A 20,754-nucleotide genomic window follows, 5' to 3' on the forward strand; every position below is an offset into this window, starting at 1 on the left:
AGAACTGAGAAGAGTGCACCCTGGTGCAGTCAGTGCACAGTCACCAGATCACAGTGACAGGATGGGAGGTGTGCAGATACTGCTGATCCTGGGGACACTGCAAGGTGAGAACCGAGGAGAGTGCACTTGGTGCAGTCAGTGCACAGTCACCAGATCACAGTGACAGGATGGGAGGTGTGCATATGCTGCTAATCCTGGGGACCCTGTAAGGTGAGAACTGAGGAGAGTGCACCCTGGTGCAGTCAGTGCACAATCACCAGATCACAGTGACAGGATGGAATGTGTGCAGATACTGCTGATCCTGGGGACGCTGCAAGGTGAGAACTGAGGAGAGTGCACTTGGTGCAGACAGTGCACGATCACAGTGACAGGATGGGAGGGGTGCAAATAATGCTGATCCTGGGGACACTGCAAGGTGAGAACTGAGGAGAGTGCACTTGGTGCAGACAGTGCACAGTCACCAGATCACAGTGACAGAATGGGAGTTGTGCAAATGCTGTTGGTCCTGGGGACCCTGCAAGGTGAGAACTGAGGAGAGTGCACCCTGTGCAGTCAGCACACAGTCACCAGATCACAGTGACAGGATGGGAGGTGTGCAAATAGTGCTGATCCTGGGGACACTGCAAGGTGAGAACTGAGGAGAGTGCACTTGGTGCAGACAGTGCACAGTCACCAGATCACAGTGACAGGATGGGAGGTGTGCAACTAGTGCTGATCCTGGGGACCCTGTAAGGTGAGAACTGAGGAGAGTGCACCCTGGTGCAGACAGTGCACAGTCACCAGATCACAGTGACAGGATGGGAGGTGTGCAGATACTGCTGATCCTGGGGACACTGCAAGGTGAGAACCGAGGAGAGTGCACTTGGTGCAGACAGTGCACAGTCACCAGATCACAGTGACAGGATGGGAGGGGTGCATATGCTGCTGATCCTGGGGACACTGCAAGGTGAGAACTGAGGCTCAGTACTGTATAGACGCAGCTTCTGTCTTTAAAGCTGCAGGTTACATCTGCTGGTTATTGTATGTAAGAAGATCAGTATATCAGAGTAATGAAAATGCTTCAAGTAGTAAACTAGTGTATGTGACCCTATGATCACATGGTGACTATAGGATTTACCTTATTGTACAACCTGCATATTGTGAGCTGTATGTATAAGTGATGTTATGTTACTGATTAATCTTTATTTCACACTCATCAGGGTTTAAATCCCAGACAATCCGCGTATCCCAGATCCCTGTAATAATCACCCCAGAGGGCAGCTCGATCACCTTACTATGTAACTACAGCATCAGTGGTGCAGAGGATACAAAAGTCGGATCCTACAAGTGGTACAGACATATGGTGAAGACTGGACCTGAGGTCTCTGACAGTAATAAAGATTTCGCAGGCAGGATCAACAGAGTGGACTCAGATGAATTCCTTAATGACAGATCAGCCAGTATCACCCTGCACAGAGTACATGTCTCAGACACTGGGATGTATTACTGTGAAGTCACTTTCCAAGTCGGTACAGAAATATCCGGATACGGCACTGGGACATTGCTCAATGTGACAGGTGAGTCTGACTGAGGGGTTATTGTTATAACAACCGTTAAATCTGAAATGAAACAATCTCACTACAGTAAATCACTACAAAAAAATCAATGTGATTGCTATGGTTTTATATAGAGCACAACAAGTATATAATCTATCAAAAGTACTCTGTTAACTTTTGAAGATTCAATTCCCATAGAGTAATATTTATCCACATCTTCATATTAGCTCTCACCCTGAACCTTCGCAAGTTTTAAATTTCTCCATCAGCCATTAACTAATGTCAATAAACTCATCCAGTTTCTTAGCACTGCGGACACTTTCCAGATCTACTTATTATAATCTGGCACTGACTCAGACACCTCAGGATAGCTGAACATGCTGAGATATAAATCTATCCCTCTCACTACAGGCTGAGGCAACAGTATGGAAGTCAGACTAAGGGGTATATTTACTAATCTGCGGGTTTGAAAAAGTGGAGATGTTGCCTATAGCAACCAATCAGATACTAGCTGTCATTTATTTAGTACATTCTACAAAATGAAAGCTAGAATCTTATTGGTTGCTATAAGCAACATCTCCACTTATTCAAACCCACAGTTTAGTAAATCTAGCCCTAAGACTCTCCTGATTTCTAATTTAACAAATTATCTTCCCTAAAATTTCTTCAGTGAAGGAACACAGATGTTGTATGGCTGTCAACCTCATACCCACTGTCCCAAGCCAAGGAGATGGTGGCATTGTGGCTGTTGATGGAATGGGGTACATTTCTACTGCATAGGGGCTGGCTGGGCTGCGGAAGAGGGGGGCATGTACCCACTGGGCCGGTCCCCTAAAAGGCTGCTAAGCCGAGTTTCAGCCCCGGGCTAAAATTTTCCAACCAGCAAAGAATGACACATTTATGGTCTTTAATTAAAGCTATCAGGGCACGCTTACATATCTCCTCTGACCTCTGCCCCAGAGCCCCTCTGATCATCATCATCATCATCATCAATTTATATAGCGCCACTAATTCCGCAGCGCTGTACAGAGAACTCATTCACATCAGTCCCTGCCCCATTGGAGCTTACAGTCTAAATTCCCTAATATAGACACACACATAGACATATACATACAACAGACAGGTAGAGACTAGGGTCAATTTTTGATAGCAGCCAATTAACCTACCAGTATGTTTTTGGAGTGTGGGAGGAAACTGGAGCACCCGGAGGAAACCCACGCAAACACAGGGAGAACATGCAAACTCCTCACAGATAAGGCCATGGTCGGGAATCAAACTCATGATCCCAGTGCTGCGAAGCACAAGTGCTAACCACTAGGCTACTGTGCTGCCCCCACATTGGTCCATCCCAATCAAGTGGGTTAATGACTCAGGCCCTTTAAGTATAACAACCTGAGTACTAATATCAGAAGTGGCTAAAATACTTTCAAATAGTTGCAGTACTGCAACCACAAAAAACAATTATCTAATACTCAAATTGAGGAATCCCTATTGTATTAATACTAGACTACCTTTTATTTACTGACTAATAAATGTTTCTTTGTATGTTTATACTTCTCAATGTAACTAATATGGAATTGATTTAAGAAATAAAGAATAAGGAGACATATCTTGAAACAATGTACTTTATTAACAACATTACCATATGAGTGGATTTACTATATAAAAAAGAGTAAAATACAAACAACGAAGCAGCCAGGTAGCATTACTACGTTTTTTCTGTTTTCCAATGTTGGTCAGATCTCATTAACACATTTCAAATATTTCACTATAAGTTAATAATAATAAATAATAATAACTATAAGTTATAATTATATATAAACTAGAGATGTTCACTGACCCCCGGGTTTTTGTTGTTGTTTTTGTTTTAGATCAAGATTAACTTTGTGTTTTGTTTTTGGTTTTGTTTTTGGCAAAACCACCCTCGCATGCTTTGGTATTGGATCCCCCTTTTTTTTTTAATCCCTATTTGTTTTGCTAAAATCACATAATTTCGCTCTTTTTTTTGTTCCCACACTGTTATTAACCTCAATAACATCAATTTCCAGTCATTTCCAGTCAATTTTTGTTAAGTGAAAAGAACACTGCTACCCCTCCTGTTTCTGTATGAGCAATGGCACTGCGCAATGTCACTAGAGAATGGAGAGCGACAAGATCACTGCTACCCCTGTTTCTGTATGAGCAATGGCACTGCGCAATGTCACTAGAGAATGGAGAGCGACAAGATCACTGCTACCCCTCCTGTTTCTGTATGAGCAATGGCACTGCGCAATGTCACTGGAGAATGGAGAGCGACAAGATCACTGCTACTCCTGTTTCTGTGTGAGCAATGGCGCTGACCAATGTCACTGAAGAATGGAGATTGTCAAGCACACTGCTACCCTTGTTTCTGTGTGAGCAATGGTGTTGTATCTCCTGGGGAGGGAGGTATTTATGGAATTCAAAACCCGCGAGATCCGACAATGCAACAATGACGTTTTTCCTCAATTCAGACCCGAGGATGCGCAAAAGTACCAAGCAGGTTCGCGAGCCTACTCGGATCCCATAAGTTCGAATGGGCTCAGAAAACCGAGCCCGAGCATCTCTAATATTAATTAGAGATGCTCAGGCTCAGTTCCTCGGAATCCAAACACACCGAACTTAGGGGATCCGAGTACCGAGCGACTTACGCGCTTTTTTGGATTCTAAAACGAAGCAAAACGTCATTGTGACGTCGTTGACTCTCGGATCTCGCGAGCTTTTGGAATCTATAAATACCGCCTTTCATGGCGATCTAGCGCCATTTGAGAGAGGGATACAGAAGGGGTAGCATAGAGTGTAGAGCAGTTGGGCAGGCAAAGTTAGAGAATTGAAAGAGGAGAGTGGTAGCAGTGTTAAAGAAAGTAATCAGTGACATTCAGGAGAGCTCCATAGCTCCAGTGTTAAACCTCATTGCAAAAAAATGCAAATACTATTGCTGCTGGCAGGGTTGTTGTAAATCTGCAGTCTGAGAAGAGATAAAGCAGTACACAAGTCCCTCACGTATATTGGAGGCAAAGGGGAGAAGATATATATGGTGCTAGTCGAGAAAGGATGTCTTCAGGATTAGTTAGAGGAGTGCAGTATAGGAATGTTCCAGTAGAGAGAACCCAGTTGAAAAAGTTTCAACAGACAGAAATGCATTAGGAGTAAGGGAGTGGATAAGTTGTGAAGGGATAAGATCAAGGGGTAGCTTGTAGATAAGATGATGAGAAGAGTGCAGAAACTTCATCCTTGGTTACTGGGGAGGATGAACTGAGAGTGGATTGTGAAATATAGGAGAAGGTGAGTGAGGAATGCAGAATCTGTTATGAAGACATATTTTGTTGAATGGTGTCAGTTTGTCTTTGAAGTAGGTGGCAAAGTCATGGGCTCTGATGTAGGAAGCGGTGGTTGTGTAGTTGGCCAGAGAAGCGAGTCGTAGGTGACAAACAGGAGTCAGGGGTTAGACTGAGTGCATATTAGAAAAGTGAAGTAGGTTTGCTTGACAATCGAAGGATGGCGTGGTAAGGTGAAAGTATGAATTTACAGTGGATGAATTTTGGCATTGGATTGCAACTTCCTCCAATCGCACCCAACATTGTGGGACCACTTTTTCAGGTAGCAGATCTGTTGAGTAGGCCAGCATTGAGGATTGGATAGCTTGAGATGGCGTGGTAGCTGGAGCTGCATTGTCTTGGGCTGAAGTAAGTATGTTGTTGTAGAAATAGGCAAGCAGATCAGGGCAGAATAGGATAATTATAGGAAATAGAAGTAATTTAGTGGAGATGAAAAGGAAATCTAGTCGGGAGCATGATATACGGGGAAAGAGGTTGTGGTTAGAGAGTGGTACGGCCCAGTTGAAGAAACTAGAGATGGAGCAAAGGTGGGAAAATATAAGGCCAATGGAGAGTCCATCACAGTGGGTGGCAGATGCATTTAAATGGGAGAGGCCAAAGCAGGAATTAATAGGAAGCTTTGTGGTAGTAGAGACAGTGGGTTGTCAATGGCAATGTTGAAATACCTTACAGTATATGGAATGTATTATAAATGTTGATCATATGGCTAAGTAACTGGGTAAAATCATGTGTAAAAAAATAAATACATAGGTCTACTGTAGTCTGAGCTACTAATAGTGACAGTTTCACATAATATCCACAGATTATTTCCCCTAGTACAATCCAGGATGAAGGAGAGTCCATAAAGTTATAGACATGTGCCATTTACTGATACTGATAGGCTTATGTCCCATGTGCTGTGATTGGTCTTTTTCTAGAGTAGTTTAATTTTTGCTGGATTTCGGATTAGTGTGGACTGATTTGTTAATTAATTCACCAAAATGAATCTCTGAATTTCAGACAAATTTTAGAACCTGCAGAATCAATTCTCCAAAGGGCAGTGCAAGAGTGACTTCAGAATTTAGTACACTTACTTAAGTCATTGCCCCAAGGGGGTGCTTGATTACTTAACTCATCGTTAGCTGGTAAACGTCCGAAAATTATTCTGTTTGATGTTGATCCAGTTGTTCTCAAAAGTGGACAGTACAGAAATAAGTTTCCCATGTGAATAATTTCTCTGAAACTTCAATGTATGTCGTGAGCATAAAAAACCACTTACCACATAACCTACTAGTATAGACAATGTGACCCCACAATTATAAAAAAATATATACAGGGGCTTAACTGTTGCTCAGTAATGTAAAAGTATAGTGTCCTCCAGATGGACATTCATAGGTAATGATTGTATGCTAGAGTTTTCCTCTGAACCACTTTGATTGATCGTATCACTCAGTATTATGTGAACAGTCTATTGTAGGCAATGCAATTAATAGTAGAAATGTTACAGGGGTCCTAACCAAATATAACGACCTTGGCTCTGCAGCATGATCCAGACAGATCCATGTCAGAAGTTGGTGGGATTAGCAGTGATAATGGAGAGCTCTGGCCGGCAGCACATCTGCCCTCCTGTAATGATGATGGCAGTCCGGGTGGGTCCATATCACTTCACTGCTAACATGTTTCACATTTGGAAATCAGGAACAGTTGCCAATTTTATGCACATTACTAGACATAGCTAACATTACTTTTGACCGTTTTCAACAACAATTTCACACCAAGCAGTGTCTGGGTCACTTAATCTCTTTTGATTTATATATGGGCTAGACTGATTTTCCTTGCAAACCGTTCTTCCTCTGCAGAGCCTCTCTGTCAGTCTCTAAATTGGTTGCCTGTTTTTCAACGCATCCAATACCTCTACTAACATACAAGGCCATCAACAAAATTGCACTGACATACATCTCCACACTTGTCTCAAAATATCTACCAACTCGACACCTGCGTCTCTCTTCCACTCTCATCACATCCTCTCATTCCCGGTTACAGGACTTTTTTCACGCTGCACCCACTTTGTGGAGTTCCCTCCCTCGCACAGTAAGACTTTCATCTAGTCTTCAAACCTTCAAGCGTTCTCTGAAAACCCACCTCTTCAGAGAAGCTTATAATATTTCTCAACCAGCATCTTAATCTCCCTAGGGTACCCATTACCACCCTCAACACAGCTAACACAAGACAACAACCCTCTGACCAACATTGCTGTGTGACTGATCACACAGTCCACTCAGTACTTTTTACCTTTGCATTTTAGCTGGTACATTGTGCAATATGATGTAGCACATGCCCTTGTGTTTCAAACTCCCATTGTCCTATAGATTGTAAGCTTGCGAGCAGGATCCTCTTACCTCTCTGTCTGTATGTATTACCCAGTATTGTCTTATTAATGTTTGTTCCCAATTGTAAAGCGCTACGGAATTTGCTGGCGCTATATAAATAAATGTTGATGATGATGATGATATGGGATAATGCACTCCCTGTGGTATATTATAAGAAATCACTGAAGTGTTCTGTTACCATATAAAAGTACAAGGTTGCAGACCACAAGAGATTATGTTTAATATCGCTAATAATTTACAGTAGATTATAGATATATTAAAGTGATTTGTGTATTATCATGGAATAATAAATAGGTATGTGAATTTAGGATCAGTGGTCTGCCGTCTCAAACTATATGCAGCCATCTTCAGTATCCTGTATGACTGCGCTCATGTGATTTATAGGCAAAAATAGATTCAGAGTAAAATGAAAACTGCCATGTTACATTATATATGTAAACCCTACATGTAACACAACCTGCTCCTTCATCCACTATATTGGAGAGACACCTATAAGTCTATTGCCAGTTTCTTTTGCTGTCTGCAATTGTTTGAGTATAAAACTTCTAAAACCTGTTGTTATTTTACTCTGTCTCTTTCCGTGCTCTTCAGCTTCTACAGACACACTGGATAATCGCCAGTGGTCTATCTGGTGGTCTATCCCTCTCGGTATCGCAGGAGTGGTCTTCGTTGCTGTTCTCTCAGTTGTCGGATACTGGTGTCACACCAAACAAAGTCAGTATTCTCTGTACACTGAGAGCTGTATTATTACTTGGTGTAAATACAGGAGCAATGAGCTGGTTATAGCCTAACTAATGCTGCTCAATTACACAAGGGACTAATTCCAACAGTGACTGCACAGGAAATAAGTCTATGAGGTGTGATAAGCAGAGAGCACATTATAATGTACAGAGAGCACATTATAATGTACAAACAGACAGCTCTAATATCTACTATTTTCCTTTCCTCGTAGCTGCAGCGTCCAACAATGAAGAGTAAGTTTGACATAGCTGTTGTATGTGTATATCATTTTCATATTAGGGATATTGTTAAATTGTCACAGAATTATTAAAATATAATTTTATAAATGTTGTTTTCCTTCATTAGAAATATGGAAATAGTATATATTACAATATATTTAGTGCTAGTTATTATATTCCCCCTTTTATTATATATCTATTTTTTGAGAAAATCTAGACATTGACTAAATCTCTTCAAGGGTTCCAGAATCTGTAGTGGAAAAACTAGTGCTCTCCATCACTTATACAACTCAGAAGTGGTGTGATCTCTGTCTTTGTTGTCTCTATAAGAGTACTGGAGCATGCAAAGGGCCCTATTATAACAGGTCCCAACCTTTGAAACTAAGTCCTATGACCAATCAGACTGTATACTAGTCTCCAAGCTTTCAAACAATCTCAAAACTCATCTCTTCATTAAATCCTACCAGCCCTCCTCCTAGCTCATCCTTTACTGCTCCAACTCACTCCCTCAGTGTCAGTCTCTTTGTGTCTGCCACTCCCCTCTAGATTGAAAGCTCTTATGACCAATCCCCTCTTTTCTCATCTTTTCCTGCCTTTACTATCCTACCCACCTGGGCACCAATGTCTAGCACCTTTTAACTTTTCTCCTAGTTGTTGCCTTCAGAGTCTCTGGCCCTTAACACTGGTATGCTCCCTGTTTGCCCCTTCCTGCTCTGTACCCCCGACCCCCATGCTATGTTTATCATGTCACTGGCAGTTGTCCTGCCCGTCTGTATAACTCATATGCTTTGTACTATCTATGCACTATATATGTTGTCTGTTATTGGTTGTTCCTCCATTGTACGACACTTGAAAACTTTTTTCGCCATTTTTCTTTGGGATTTTTTTTAGGAGAGTTACAACATGGAGTCCATGCTCCAAAACAGAGGTAAGAGAGGATTCGGCACATTACCATGTGTGTGCACCCTCGCTACTCCTCTTACCGCACAAAGAAGCTGTCCAACACTAAATATGGAAGAAAGAGTTGGAATGCTCTTTCCTTTATACTTGTCTTAATACATAGACCACATAATGTTAAATATGTTCTGAACCCTGTGGCGCCAATGGCCAAAATTGTTACACATAGGGGCAAATATTAGTCATTCAGTGTTCCCACTTGACCCTCTGTCCATCCAATTTCTCCTCTAAGTTATGGGATGATGAAGGTTCTGCCCAGCCAAAGCCACATTAGGGGGTAAATGTATTAACATGCGGGTTCTTCAACACCCCCGAGTTCAGCGTCTTCGGCAATTAAATTTAAAGCGGCGCTGCATTGTAAAGGGAAGTCTCCCTTTACAAGGCAGCGCCGCTTTAAATTTAATCGCCGAAGACGCTGAACTCGGGGGTGTTGAAGAACCCGCATGTTAATACATTTACCTCTAGATGTTCTGTTAGTTTTCTGAATGGTTAAATGAATCTCTTATTTTTGTCACCATATGCAGGGGTCAAATCATCCACAGCGATGATACGATACAAGGTAATATATGTATTTAAACATAACATTGTATGTACAAAAAGTTTTGTATGTACTCTGATGCTATACCTCATATATGACAACTGTATCCAGTGAGAATAAAAATGATGAGTGAGGCCGCGCTTCCTGGTATGTGTGGATGCTGCCACAAACGGACCTAAAATTCGGGGGGACTCTCCACCCTCCGAGGAAGGAGATGATAATAAATACAAAAGTATATTAGGTACCTGGTCGCATATCAATGTGTAAATATCAAAGATAATAGTTGTATTCAATAATGTGCTATACACATGTTCTGGCCAAAACAATTAAAAACATAAATTCAGAGAGAGTATATTATATATATATATATAAAATGTACAACTTGCAAATATATATATATTCAATTGCAGTATGGTATAGCTTGTAATAATTGCAAAGAAGTCACAGAGCAATAGTGTTTCTAGTAACTCCAACGTTTTGTGGAGTAACTGAATAGACTCATAAGCAGGGGTGGAAAGAATTAGCAGATCCGTATGGATTCCAACTAGGATTAATCCAAACGTGCATTGGTAGCTCCAATAATGAAAGAAAAAGTATTCACAAGTCCGTATAGGTTCCAAACATGTCCAATGAGTGGAGTTATTATAGGTTGGCAGAACCAAAAAGTTGTTAAGTACACTCACATTTGAGTCGGTCGGTAGGAGTGAAGGGTATATATTGATGGCAATTTGGTATTGCTCCTCAATCTTAATTATTGTTGCTAATTGCTAACAGAACACTGCAGTTGTGATAGTAATCAGGTGTTGCTCCTCAGTCCTGGTTGCTGTTGCCAGCAGCTGTGCTGAGATGAAACCAGATACATGGGCTGCTTTAACAATAGTAGACCCCAACCTCTCATCATCCTGGTAGTTAACGAGAAGGTGAATAGGAAGTAATTTTTAGTTAACTTCTACTTTGAGTAGTTATTTTTCTTCCTGATGCTTTTTGTCATAGTTTTCAAGTCTTCAAGTGTGTGTGAACATATATATATATATATATATATATATATATACAAGTTAACGCGTGCATGATACTCATGCATTCTAGTCAAATCAAGCTACTTAAGGTGTTAAAAAGGTTCTTGTCATGCATTTGGGCCATAGCCCAGGCCTCAACCACCAACCACTCCCCACTGTCACCCCTGGCAACCACCAACCACTCCCAACTGTCACTTCTCCTTCAAGAAATATATATATATATTTTTTAAATCTTTATAAACACTTTTAACAATTAACAAATTAAATTAACAAATTAAAAACATCTTAGTATACCAAATTTCAGCCCTTTCTGAATTTTCTTTTCCACACACACTAAGAATTTAGTAGGTCAGTGTATAACTCCGCCCAGCAGGTGGCGCTGCAGCTTGGTTTTATTTTTTCCACACACACACAGACAGACTAACACACGCCACTAGACATTTATATTATAGATATATATATATATATATATATATATATATATATATTCATGTGTATCTGCTCCCCCACAGGCTATGCATCCTTTGTAAAGAGAGCAATATATCAATATGAGGAGAAATAGTGTATTATTGTTGTTCTTTTAACCCTTTTACAATATAAAACTACTTGCACTCTTATTACTCATTATAAACTTGTATAAACAGTATTTAGATTATACTTTTATAGATATTTTTTTTTCTTTTACTACTATTTTTACATTTATTCCCATGCTCTTAATGCATCAGGATCTGTACTTCTTTTGATCCCCACCTTTCATCCTTCACTTTTTTGTATTATTATCTATAGACAGAAGACACAATGGTCTCCGCAGTCCAGAATTGCTCCAGGTAACATTGTTTTTTGGTATAAATTGCACAATAAATACATAAAAATATTGTCCAGACTAAACCTACACACACTTTTTTATAATAGTAAACTCCATCCCATGTCCAGAGCACTGATTGGTCAGTCACAGATTGAAAATTCTGCTGCTATTGGCAGCAAGAAATTAGCTGTTAAAAAGGCAATTGCAGGTATCCTGGGCAATGATATCTGATACATGTGAGAACCGTTAGTCAACATGTGATTGAATGAGTATATATTTAACCCTTTCTCATCTGAGGCCCTGGTTAAAGGTAAGGTCACATGAGCGTTTTACAATGCTGCAGTTTTCTGAACTGTAATGCAGCGTTCTAAATCGAGGATAAGTTTAATCAGAGTGACCTTAAGGGAATAGGAAACACTGTTCACACGTAGTACCAGAGTGATCCCTGGTGCCAAAGCACTGCATGGTCCATTTGTACAATAGAATCGCTCTGGTGTGATTTGGGAACATCGTTCCTAATTCTCTTTTATATAATTCTGATTTAGCACTGTTCTGTGATCAGCAAATTGTAGCGATTGTGACCTTGCCCTAGGAACCAATTTCCTTTACTCTAGTTCAGTTTTGAAATCATTGTAATGTATTTCCTTTTTATTATTCTAAATTTGGTATATAATACACATGTTAATAATTTACATGTTCATAGAATTATAGCATATGATTTATAGCTTCCAGCTCTGCTTGAAATCAGAAGAAAATGTAAATTTATTAATGAGGCTCTTTATCACCCCTGCTGTTCACTGTCTGTTATAACACCTGTCAAACAAATATACCTGTAGCTTCCACCTGTACGGGCTGTGTTGACTGTGTCTGTATGTTCATTTGTGACTGTAAAGGTTATTTGTTCTCTGCCATATTAATAATGTGATAAATATTTTAACAGAGTACAGAGAAGCATCATTACACCATGGAGAACTCTCTTTACTCGTACGCAGAATGTCAAGAAAATACCCAGAAGCTCCATCCTCAGCGTTACCAGGAATTGGAGCTGTACAGTGTGATATGTAGACAAGACAGAGGGACATGATCCGGAGTGTCAGACACTGCGAGACTATTGTTACGGGATTCATTATGCACTGAGTTTAGTGAAGTGTGGTGTGCACTACAAACACTGTGGTCTTGTTTGCCAAAACACACCTGAACAAGCTAAATCCCTTCTCGGACAATGTCTTTTGTGAAAGGTGAGACCAAATTAGTGCTTTCTGGTAAATCACACTATCTCTATACTTACAGACAGCAAACTGAAGCTTTCAAAGGAAAGAACACATCACCTACAGTCAGATACGGGGGGAGGTTTAGTGGTGTTTTGGGGTTACTGTGCTACATCTGTGCCTGGGTACCTTGATCTTGTGCATGGCACCATGGCCCTGCCCTTACAGAGTCAGATCTTGTGATGCCATGTGCTGTCCAGTCTGGAGTCTCCAAGCGCTGTGGCTCCATGTCCCATACCTCATTGACAGGGGAATGGAGCCTGTTGTTCCTACCTATCTCTGAGTGTGGCAACTGCTGTTGCTGATAACTGTGACAGAGAAGCCGACCTGCACACTGGACTGGAGCATCACATGATGAGCACCCTATAAGTCTTTACATATATCTGCAAGCAGACCATGAGACATATCTATTTCCCTTCTCCACTAGCTGCAGTTCTAAGTGGCCTCACTTGTCAGTTGTGTGACATTCACCCACCTCCAGGCAACCATTAATTTACTATGGTCTTAGCCATTCAGTGTTCTATTTACTCCTAGGATCTAGAGCAGGGGTAGGCAACCTGCGGCTCTCCAGGTGTTGTGAAACTACAAATCCCAGCATGCCTTGCCACCTATCTGCTTTATATCTACTGGCAAAGCATACTGGGACTTGTAGTTTCACAACACCTGGAGAGCCGCAGGTTGCCTACCCCTGATCTAGAGTGTAGCCATACCTCTGTTACACCACTAAAGGGATCCTGTGCTCTAGAACTGTTTCACAACTCTGTTTGTTCAGAACTGTTCCACATCATGTTAAACTACTTTTGTTTCCAGAAATGATTCATTGTCAAGTTTTGAGCACATCTGTCGCTCATGTATTGCCGCTACGCTGGTCTTGGCATGTTATTGTGACACATCCCATCTGATGTGAATATGTTCTCACGTTAACCTAAATGGCCATTATATTTCACTCTATACAACCTACAGCGCTCAGTCCACCTGCGGGTCTTTTATGTGCCAAGTTTATCTAGTACGCATGTGCCAGTATGGGTGCTAAAATGTTAAAACCGAGCCAACCTACTCCACTGGTACAATTCTTTAACTCACGAATGTCTGGGACCAATCCTTCCTCTTCCAATACCACACAATCGTCAAGGGCAGTCCACCGTTCCCCCTCTGTAGAGTTGCCAATTACCTCTCCCCAAAAGGACTCCCTCCCTCACATTGATCCAGACACTCCTATTACCCTTAAAACCATGCAACAGCTACTTTCCACTTTCAGTACTACACTGTATCAATTTTTTTTTTCTTCTATTGTTCTGCTTGGAATTCTGAGATACAGTAATAGTGGGATCCACCAGATTCTGGAACTGCAAGTACATATATGCCTTGTTTCTTGTATGTTTCGTATATAACTAAGTACCTGAATATATACTGGGTCTCTTTTATGTAAATACTATAATATTAAGCACATTTGTGAGTTACTCTCAGTTTCAGACTTAGGGGTATATTTACTAAACTGCGGGTTTGAAAAAGTGGAGATGTTGCCTATAGCAACCAATCAGATTCTAGCTTTCATTTTGTAGAGTGCACTAAATAACTGACAGCTAGAATCTGATTGGTTGCTATAGGCAACATCTCCACTTTTTCAAACCCGCAATATAGTAAATCTAGCCCTTAAAGTATTTAATATATAACACATTTTCAGTGTTCAATTCCCAGATACTCTGTGGTCCTGACAGTGGTATATGTATATGGTATATCTTTGACCACTGATACATTTCCCAACATTAGCTATATAATCTTGATGAAGTATCAGTAATCAGTATGAAACCATGTAGCTTGTAGTACATTTGGTGTAAAGAGGAACATATTGTACATAAGATGAACTTGATACAAGTAACTAATAAGGGACATCGTTAATCTTGTTAGTATTTCCCTGTCTTAGTTAGCATCACCTGCTTCTTGAGTTAAATAGCAATATGAGTGACGAACTTCCTTAGTCCAATCATGTGTAACAATAAGTCACATACAATCACAGAGTCCCATATGCCTGATTTAAATATAAATCATGAAACCAGTAGCAGCATATGTATAGTTTGTGTCCACATACAGTATATAGTTCTCTTTACTGAAATATACTGCAAACACCAGTAGAGGTCAGTAAACAACCTATAAATTATTAACACAAAAAGAAAACACTCTGTAATAGGGACGGGTTTATTATAACTTTTCAGTTGTGTGACAGAGAAATTCAGGTGGAAATTATTATTTCTGCACTTATAGTGAATTGCTCCTATCCTAAATCGTACCCGTTGCTGGTTATAAATTGACTAAGCAACTTGCCGTTTTTCTGTTGGCAACATTGTTTAGGGAGGCACCTATGGGACATCTGGATCTGTGTAATGGTGTTTGTGGACCTCTCATGGGATGTGTTAAATGTTTGATTGGATGGAGAAAGCTCCTGGCAAATTTCAATCTATATTCAACAACATGTTGGACACACTCAGAGTTAGGACCTTCAGATGTCACTTTATATTCATGGATGACTTAAATATATACTGTATTTGCAAATTTATGTAAGTAAGAATTTCAGGTTAAATTTTTTATTAAATGTGAGGTTTAAGTAAAAAGTTCTCAGAGCAATATGTTAATTGTGCACAAACTATAGCCATAGGGATTCCCCAAGAATCCTGAGAATAATGGTAATTTTAGGGTAGTCAATATGTAATAAGTAATAAATACTTTATTTTACATTGATTTGACTTTATATATTTGGTTTACATCTTTATTTTTTACTTTTATATATGTTTTCTTGGGTTCATGTTTGGTTGAAACAATATGATGGAACATTTAGGGAATAACATGTAGATGACCAGGGACCAACTGGAAGATAAGATGGTGAAGGTCTCCATAGCAACAGTGTATTTGTCCTGTGAACTAAGGAAAGCAGGGATGTAGGATAACCAGACACTGAGGAAGGCCAGGATGCTGAAAGTAATGTAGGTGATGGCTGAAGTTGTCACGTAGTCTTTGTGCTAGAAAGGCTACAGTGAAACTAATCAAGGCCAAGAGGCCAAAATAGGCTAACATAAACCAGTAAGCAAAGGGTGAGCCTTCCTTGCACTCAATAATAACCAGTCCAGGGAGGTCATGAATACTATATGGTGGAAAGTGATGTGTGTATGGTAACCATGTGATGAATAATATAAATTGCATGAATAAACAGACCAAAATGATCATGTAGGAAAAATGCATCTTGATGAATTTCCTAAATCTACTCTCAAGCCTTGTGGCCAAAAAAGACAGGCATGGATCTGGTACACAGGCAGTCAGGCAGAGAATAGCCAGACAGGCAGGGTTCGGTACACAGGCGGTCAGGCAGAGAATAGCCAGACAGGCAGGGTTCGGTACACAGATGATCCAGCAGTGAATAGCCAGACAGGCAGGGTTTGGTACACAGGAGATCCAGCAGCGAGTAGTGAGACAAGCAGAGACACAAAGAGCAGCAGCCGGAGTCAGACGCACAGTAAACAAGTTCCTCTGACACAGGACAAGTGTCAGAGCGGAGATTATGTAGTGGAAGGAATATGAAAAATCCGCCCACACAGGCAAGTCGTGTGACACGACACCCAGAAGTGCCGGACAGCAGCACAAGCGCGGGACAGCGCTGGAGCGAGGACGGATACGTTTGTGCCACATTGTAGCTGTTTTGGACACTTTTTAGATTTTCATCTCCAGTGCATTTTACTCTTGGGGTTTCTAAAGAATTCTTAAGATTAAAAATTTACAGCAGTTTCAACCAATACTTTCCAAGAGACATGGAAATTTGAATCTTGTTAAGGAACTCCTGAAATCCAGGTATATTTTTACTGTACAGGGCAAAACCAATGGTTCCTGATAAAAACTCTACAAACCTTCCCATGATACAAAAGGTTGATGTGGACCAAGTTTCACTTGCAATACATCATCATCATCATCATTTATTTATATAGCGCCAACATATTCCGTAGCACTTTACAATTGGGGACAATCACAGTAAACTAATAAACAAACTGGGTAAAACAGACAAAGAGGTGAGAAGGCCCTGCTCGCAAGCTTACAATCTATTGGACAATGGGAGTTTGATTCATGAGGTTAAGTCCACATTTTGCATTTCGGTCCAGCCAGATTGCAAAGGTAAAAGTGATTCATAAGCTAAATGATCCTGTGACACAACATGTCATGGGGTAGTTGTCTTTTGTGAAATTGTGTAACGGATGGTAATAGGGTAATGTAGTGAGCTTAAGAGGGTGGTTGAGGAATATTATAAGTTTGTCTGAAGAGGTGGGTTTTCAGAGAAAGCTTGAAACTTTGTAGACCAGAGGAGAGTCTTATTGTGCGAGGAAGAGAATTCCGTAAAGTCGGTGCAGCCCGAAAAAAGTCCTGTAACCAGGAATGGGAGGATGTAAAGAGCGTGGATGTGATATTTTGTCTCAAAATCTCATCCCAGATAGTCAGCAAATCTATATAATTGGAGAAGACCACAACATTGCTTGTTGACTTCTGAATTACTTTAACTATGTGTAGGGTGTTTGGTTTTGGCTGACTCCTCAGAATGGTCTCTGTAAAGGCCACACATGATCCAGCCTTAACTATCTCTTTTCACGCAAGTTGTATTCCATTTTGACCATAGTCATTGTATACCACCAATAGCCCCACCTGTGTCCAATTAAAATGCAGCAATAACTTGGCCAGACCCTGAGATTGATCATTTTCACTGGGGAAAGTTCAGGAGAAGTAGAGGAACTCAGGAGGGAGCTGGAGGAGAAATGACTTATCTGATGGGACAATTCCACAGAAGAATTTTCTCATAAATTATACCAAGCACGTGGAGATCATCATACAGTGATATCAGCTACATCCAGGTCACAAAAATATTTGCTTAGGCATTTCATAACTAAGAGTAATCACTAGAGTCCAAATATGTGAGCCACTGAAATTGAGTGTGTGAAGATCAAGTGGCCAACTACAGAACCAAGAGGAATATATTTTAAACATTGGTAATGGGGGATGACTATAACCCATCCTGTCAATAATTGTAAAGTTTCTTGTAGGTCCTGATGGAGCATAGTGCAAGAATCAAATGCTTGAATCCCTATAGAAATGCTGGGAAGAATATTGGCATTTTTGTTGACCTCCTCCACAGCAAATATCAGGGCTTAGAGATGCTGATAACTCTCAAATGAAACCTTGAGGAAAAAGAGGAATAATTAGTTCAATTAGATGCATTGATTACAGCACAGTCACTTTATAAATAAGTAAATGTGATAGCAGGCAACAGTCCAGGATGCTCATCGCAGTACATATGCCAAACCTCTTTTTAATTAATCAACATAGATAAATTATCAGAGGGAATGAGAAAAATCAACTGATGTGGAAATATATTAACTGGAATAAATAATTAAAAAAACATTATTCAACTCAAAGGGCGAAAACATTGCTTAATGTTGGTATATAGTGTTCTACACCAAAACTGACAGTTATCAGAGTGTCTTATATAAAATGACATTTGTAATAGAGTATGTGGAGCTTAGGGCACCAAATGTGGCCCAATCAGGTTCTGTATCTCATACATGTTGGAATTTATTGACAAAGGTAAATTTATGTGAAATGAAGGTGCCTGCTGTGTGGTAAGTTTGGTCATTGAGGTTATAGAGGTTAAAGAGGATGAGTAAAGATGAAGCTATACTAATAATTGTGAGAGTGGATGTCTTTTTGTCTGTTAAATCAACAGATACTGTTCGCATGCTCCCTCTAATCTGTATGGTCTCCATATGAATGAGTTAAAAACCTTAAATTACTAAAAACATCATTCAGTATGAATGCAATTAAAATACACTGTTCACTGCAACTGTGGATAATAGATTTTTAGTAATAAGTTAAATTCTTTACACCATCTACTACAGATTGCTCAGATATAATGCAACAGAGCTTCAGGCATTTCTCAGTGGTTTATTTCTTAACTGTGGATTTAAGAAAATGAGCAGTTTAGTTTGCCCAGGTAGTTTTTTAATTCAATTTTCCGTTTAGTTTATGTCATGGGAAAAGATTCCCTGTAGGCTACTTCAGGAATAAGGTTATTTTCTTTCCGTCTCTTTAAATAATAAATGAGATGAGCAGGTTTCCAAAATATAATATTTCTATAATTTATTAAAAAGATATAATACATAGATACAGCCATACTGGACGAAGCAGACATACGCCCAGGGTCTCAAAATGCCAATTGACCCCCTATATTTGATTAACGTATTCTTTTGTAGGATATGAAACTCCTTCTTACTTTAAAACACACCTTCCCAGCTTACATCACTGCTGGCACTTTATCATTAAAATAACATGTGCTATTGGACGGTCATTTATTTGGACATATCCGGCGATGATTGCGAAATTCAATCATATGACCATGATCTAATCTGTTTTTCTCATGAATTGTGCAGTAATGAAAAACATGTCTCTTGTTATGCAATTCTGTATTGAGCAACACGTTCTCTTAAAGACAATCAGAAACAAGATTCAAGTTCATTAGTTCATTCTATTGAAATAATTGGTAATATAGAGTTTTTGTTAATTATTACTTCGACAGGATGTAGCTGTTTATTAAAATGGTTAAAGATGCTTCGGAAATTTCTATTTAGGTAAAAGTGCTTTGAAAGCTGATGTGTGTATATTTATTTACAATTAAGTACCATGAGTTCAGTGTGTGGAACTAGAGATTCCAGCTGGCCCAGCTGCCAGTGCATAATGGCACCAAGCACCAGCATGCTCTGTCAGCCACTGGCAGCGTGATGCGCCGAGTGTCATGTCAATGATTGCTGCATCTGTAGCTTAATCCAACCAAAACTTAAGCTAAGACTCTGCAACAATTTGTTATACTTGTGGTTTCCCAACACAATTTGGATTTAATGAGAAAAAGGGGTAAAGAGGGTTTATTTTTATGGGTGCTGTGACAGGATGGACCGCCTATGTCACCCTGTCTGTTGTTGCTTGGAACCGGCTGGGCTTACTTTGCCACCGTCCCCTTTCGTTATTCCGAATACACCCCTCCTGCCACAGTGGGGAGGGGGGCTGCTGCCACCACTGAACTCCTTCTATGGCACTCAGAGCCACGTTCCTTCTGGGTAACTAACACTGCTAGCGTTCCTCGCTGCTAGTGTACCTGGGCTGATACTCCTGACCTCTCCCTATAGATCAGGGTTGTTGTCGAATGATCCCCCCTGGCCTATCACACTGACCAGAGCTGCGGTGGCACTGGAAAGCTTGGGTCCAAACCTCAGACAGCCGGAGAACGGATTAGATTTTGGGTCTAATCTGCAGATCACAGGAATACAGCAATATTGAAGATGTTTTCAAGCAGATCTTGAAGCAAGATGTTTATTTGCTCTCACACTGGAAGTTACCAGTGTGATCAGGTCAGATGAAAATCAGAAGAATACATTACATGCTCAACAGCTCATCTTTTATAAAGTTCTGATACAGGCAATTTTTAGCATCAGGATGTACTCTATTTACACAAACATGGATTTACATGCATAGTAAAGCTAGCCATATTTACACTTATATGTGAAATTCTAGAAATGCTGTGATGTCCTACACCTGGTTTTCAGATGCAGAGAATCCAGGAGCCAGTCTTAAATAAAAGTTCCAGCCTTCAACGTTGGACCTTCACGCATCAAAAGATCTAATTAACATGGGGCCTTTCATCAGACCGTTCGGAATACATATTCACACAGAACAACATAAACCAAAAACAAGCCAGTTTCCAACATCACAATACACAAAAGGCTTTGTAAACAGAGGCTCATTGTATCAGATATATACATCACAAATAAGGTATTTCCTTTAGCAAGGGTAAGCAGAAAAATCAACTTTTCTACCCTGGTCTCAAAGATAATGATTTCCTATCCCACAATATACACAATATAAAAAATAAGTG

General features: G+C 40.1%; 1 gene segment (V, D, J or C); it reads left to right on the forward strand.

Moving 5' to 3' along the window:
• The first annotated feature begins 757 nt into the window (after window positions 1–757).
• Window positions 758–14,364, forward strand: LOC142149707 (T-cell receptor alpha chain V region RL-5-like). The segment is given in 7 exon segments: window positions 758–946; window positions 1,200–1,556; window positions 7,852–7,974; window positions 9,701–9,735; window positions 11,517–11,557; window positions 12,476–13,351; window positions 13,508–14,364. Coding segments are annotated over 6 exon segments (717 nt in total).
• Window positions 14,365–20,754: the final 6,390 nt, after the last annotated feature.

This window comes from Mixophyes fleayi, chromosome 4 (assembly GCF_038048845.1).
Source record: "Mixophyes fleayi isolate aMixFle1 chromosome 4, aMixFle1.hap1, whole genome shotgun sequence".
Taxonomy (NCBI): Eukaryota; Metazoa; Chordata; class Amphibia; order Anura; family Limnodynastidae; genus Mixophyes; species Mixophyes fleayi.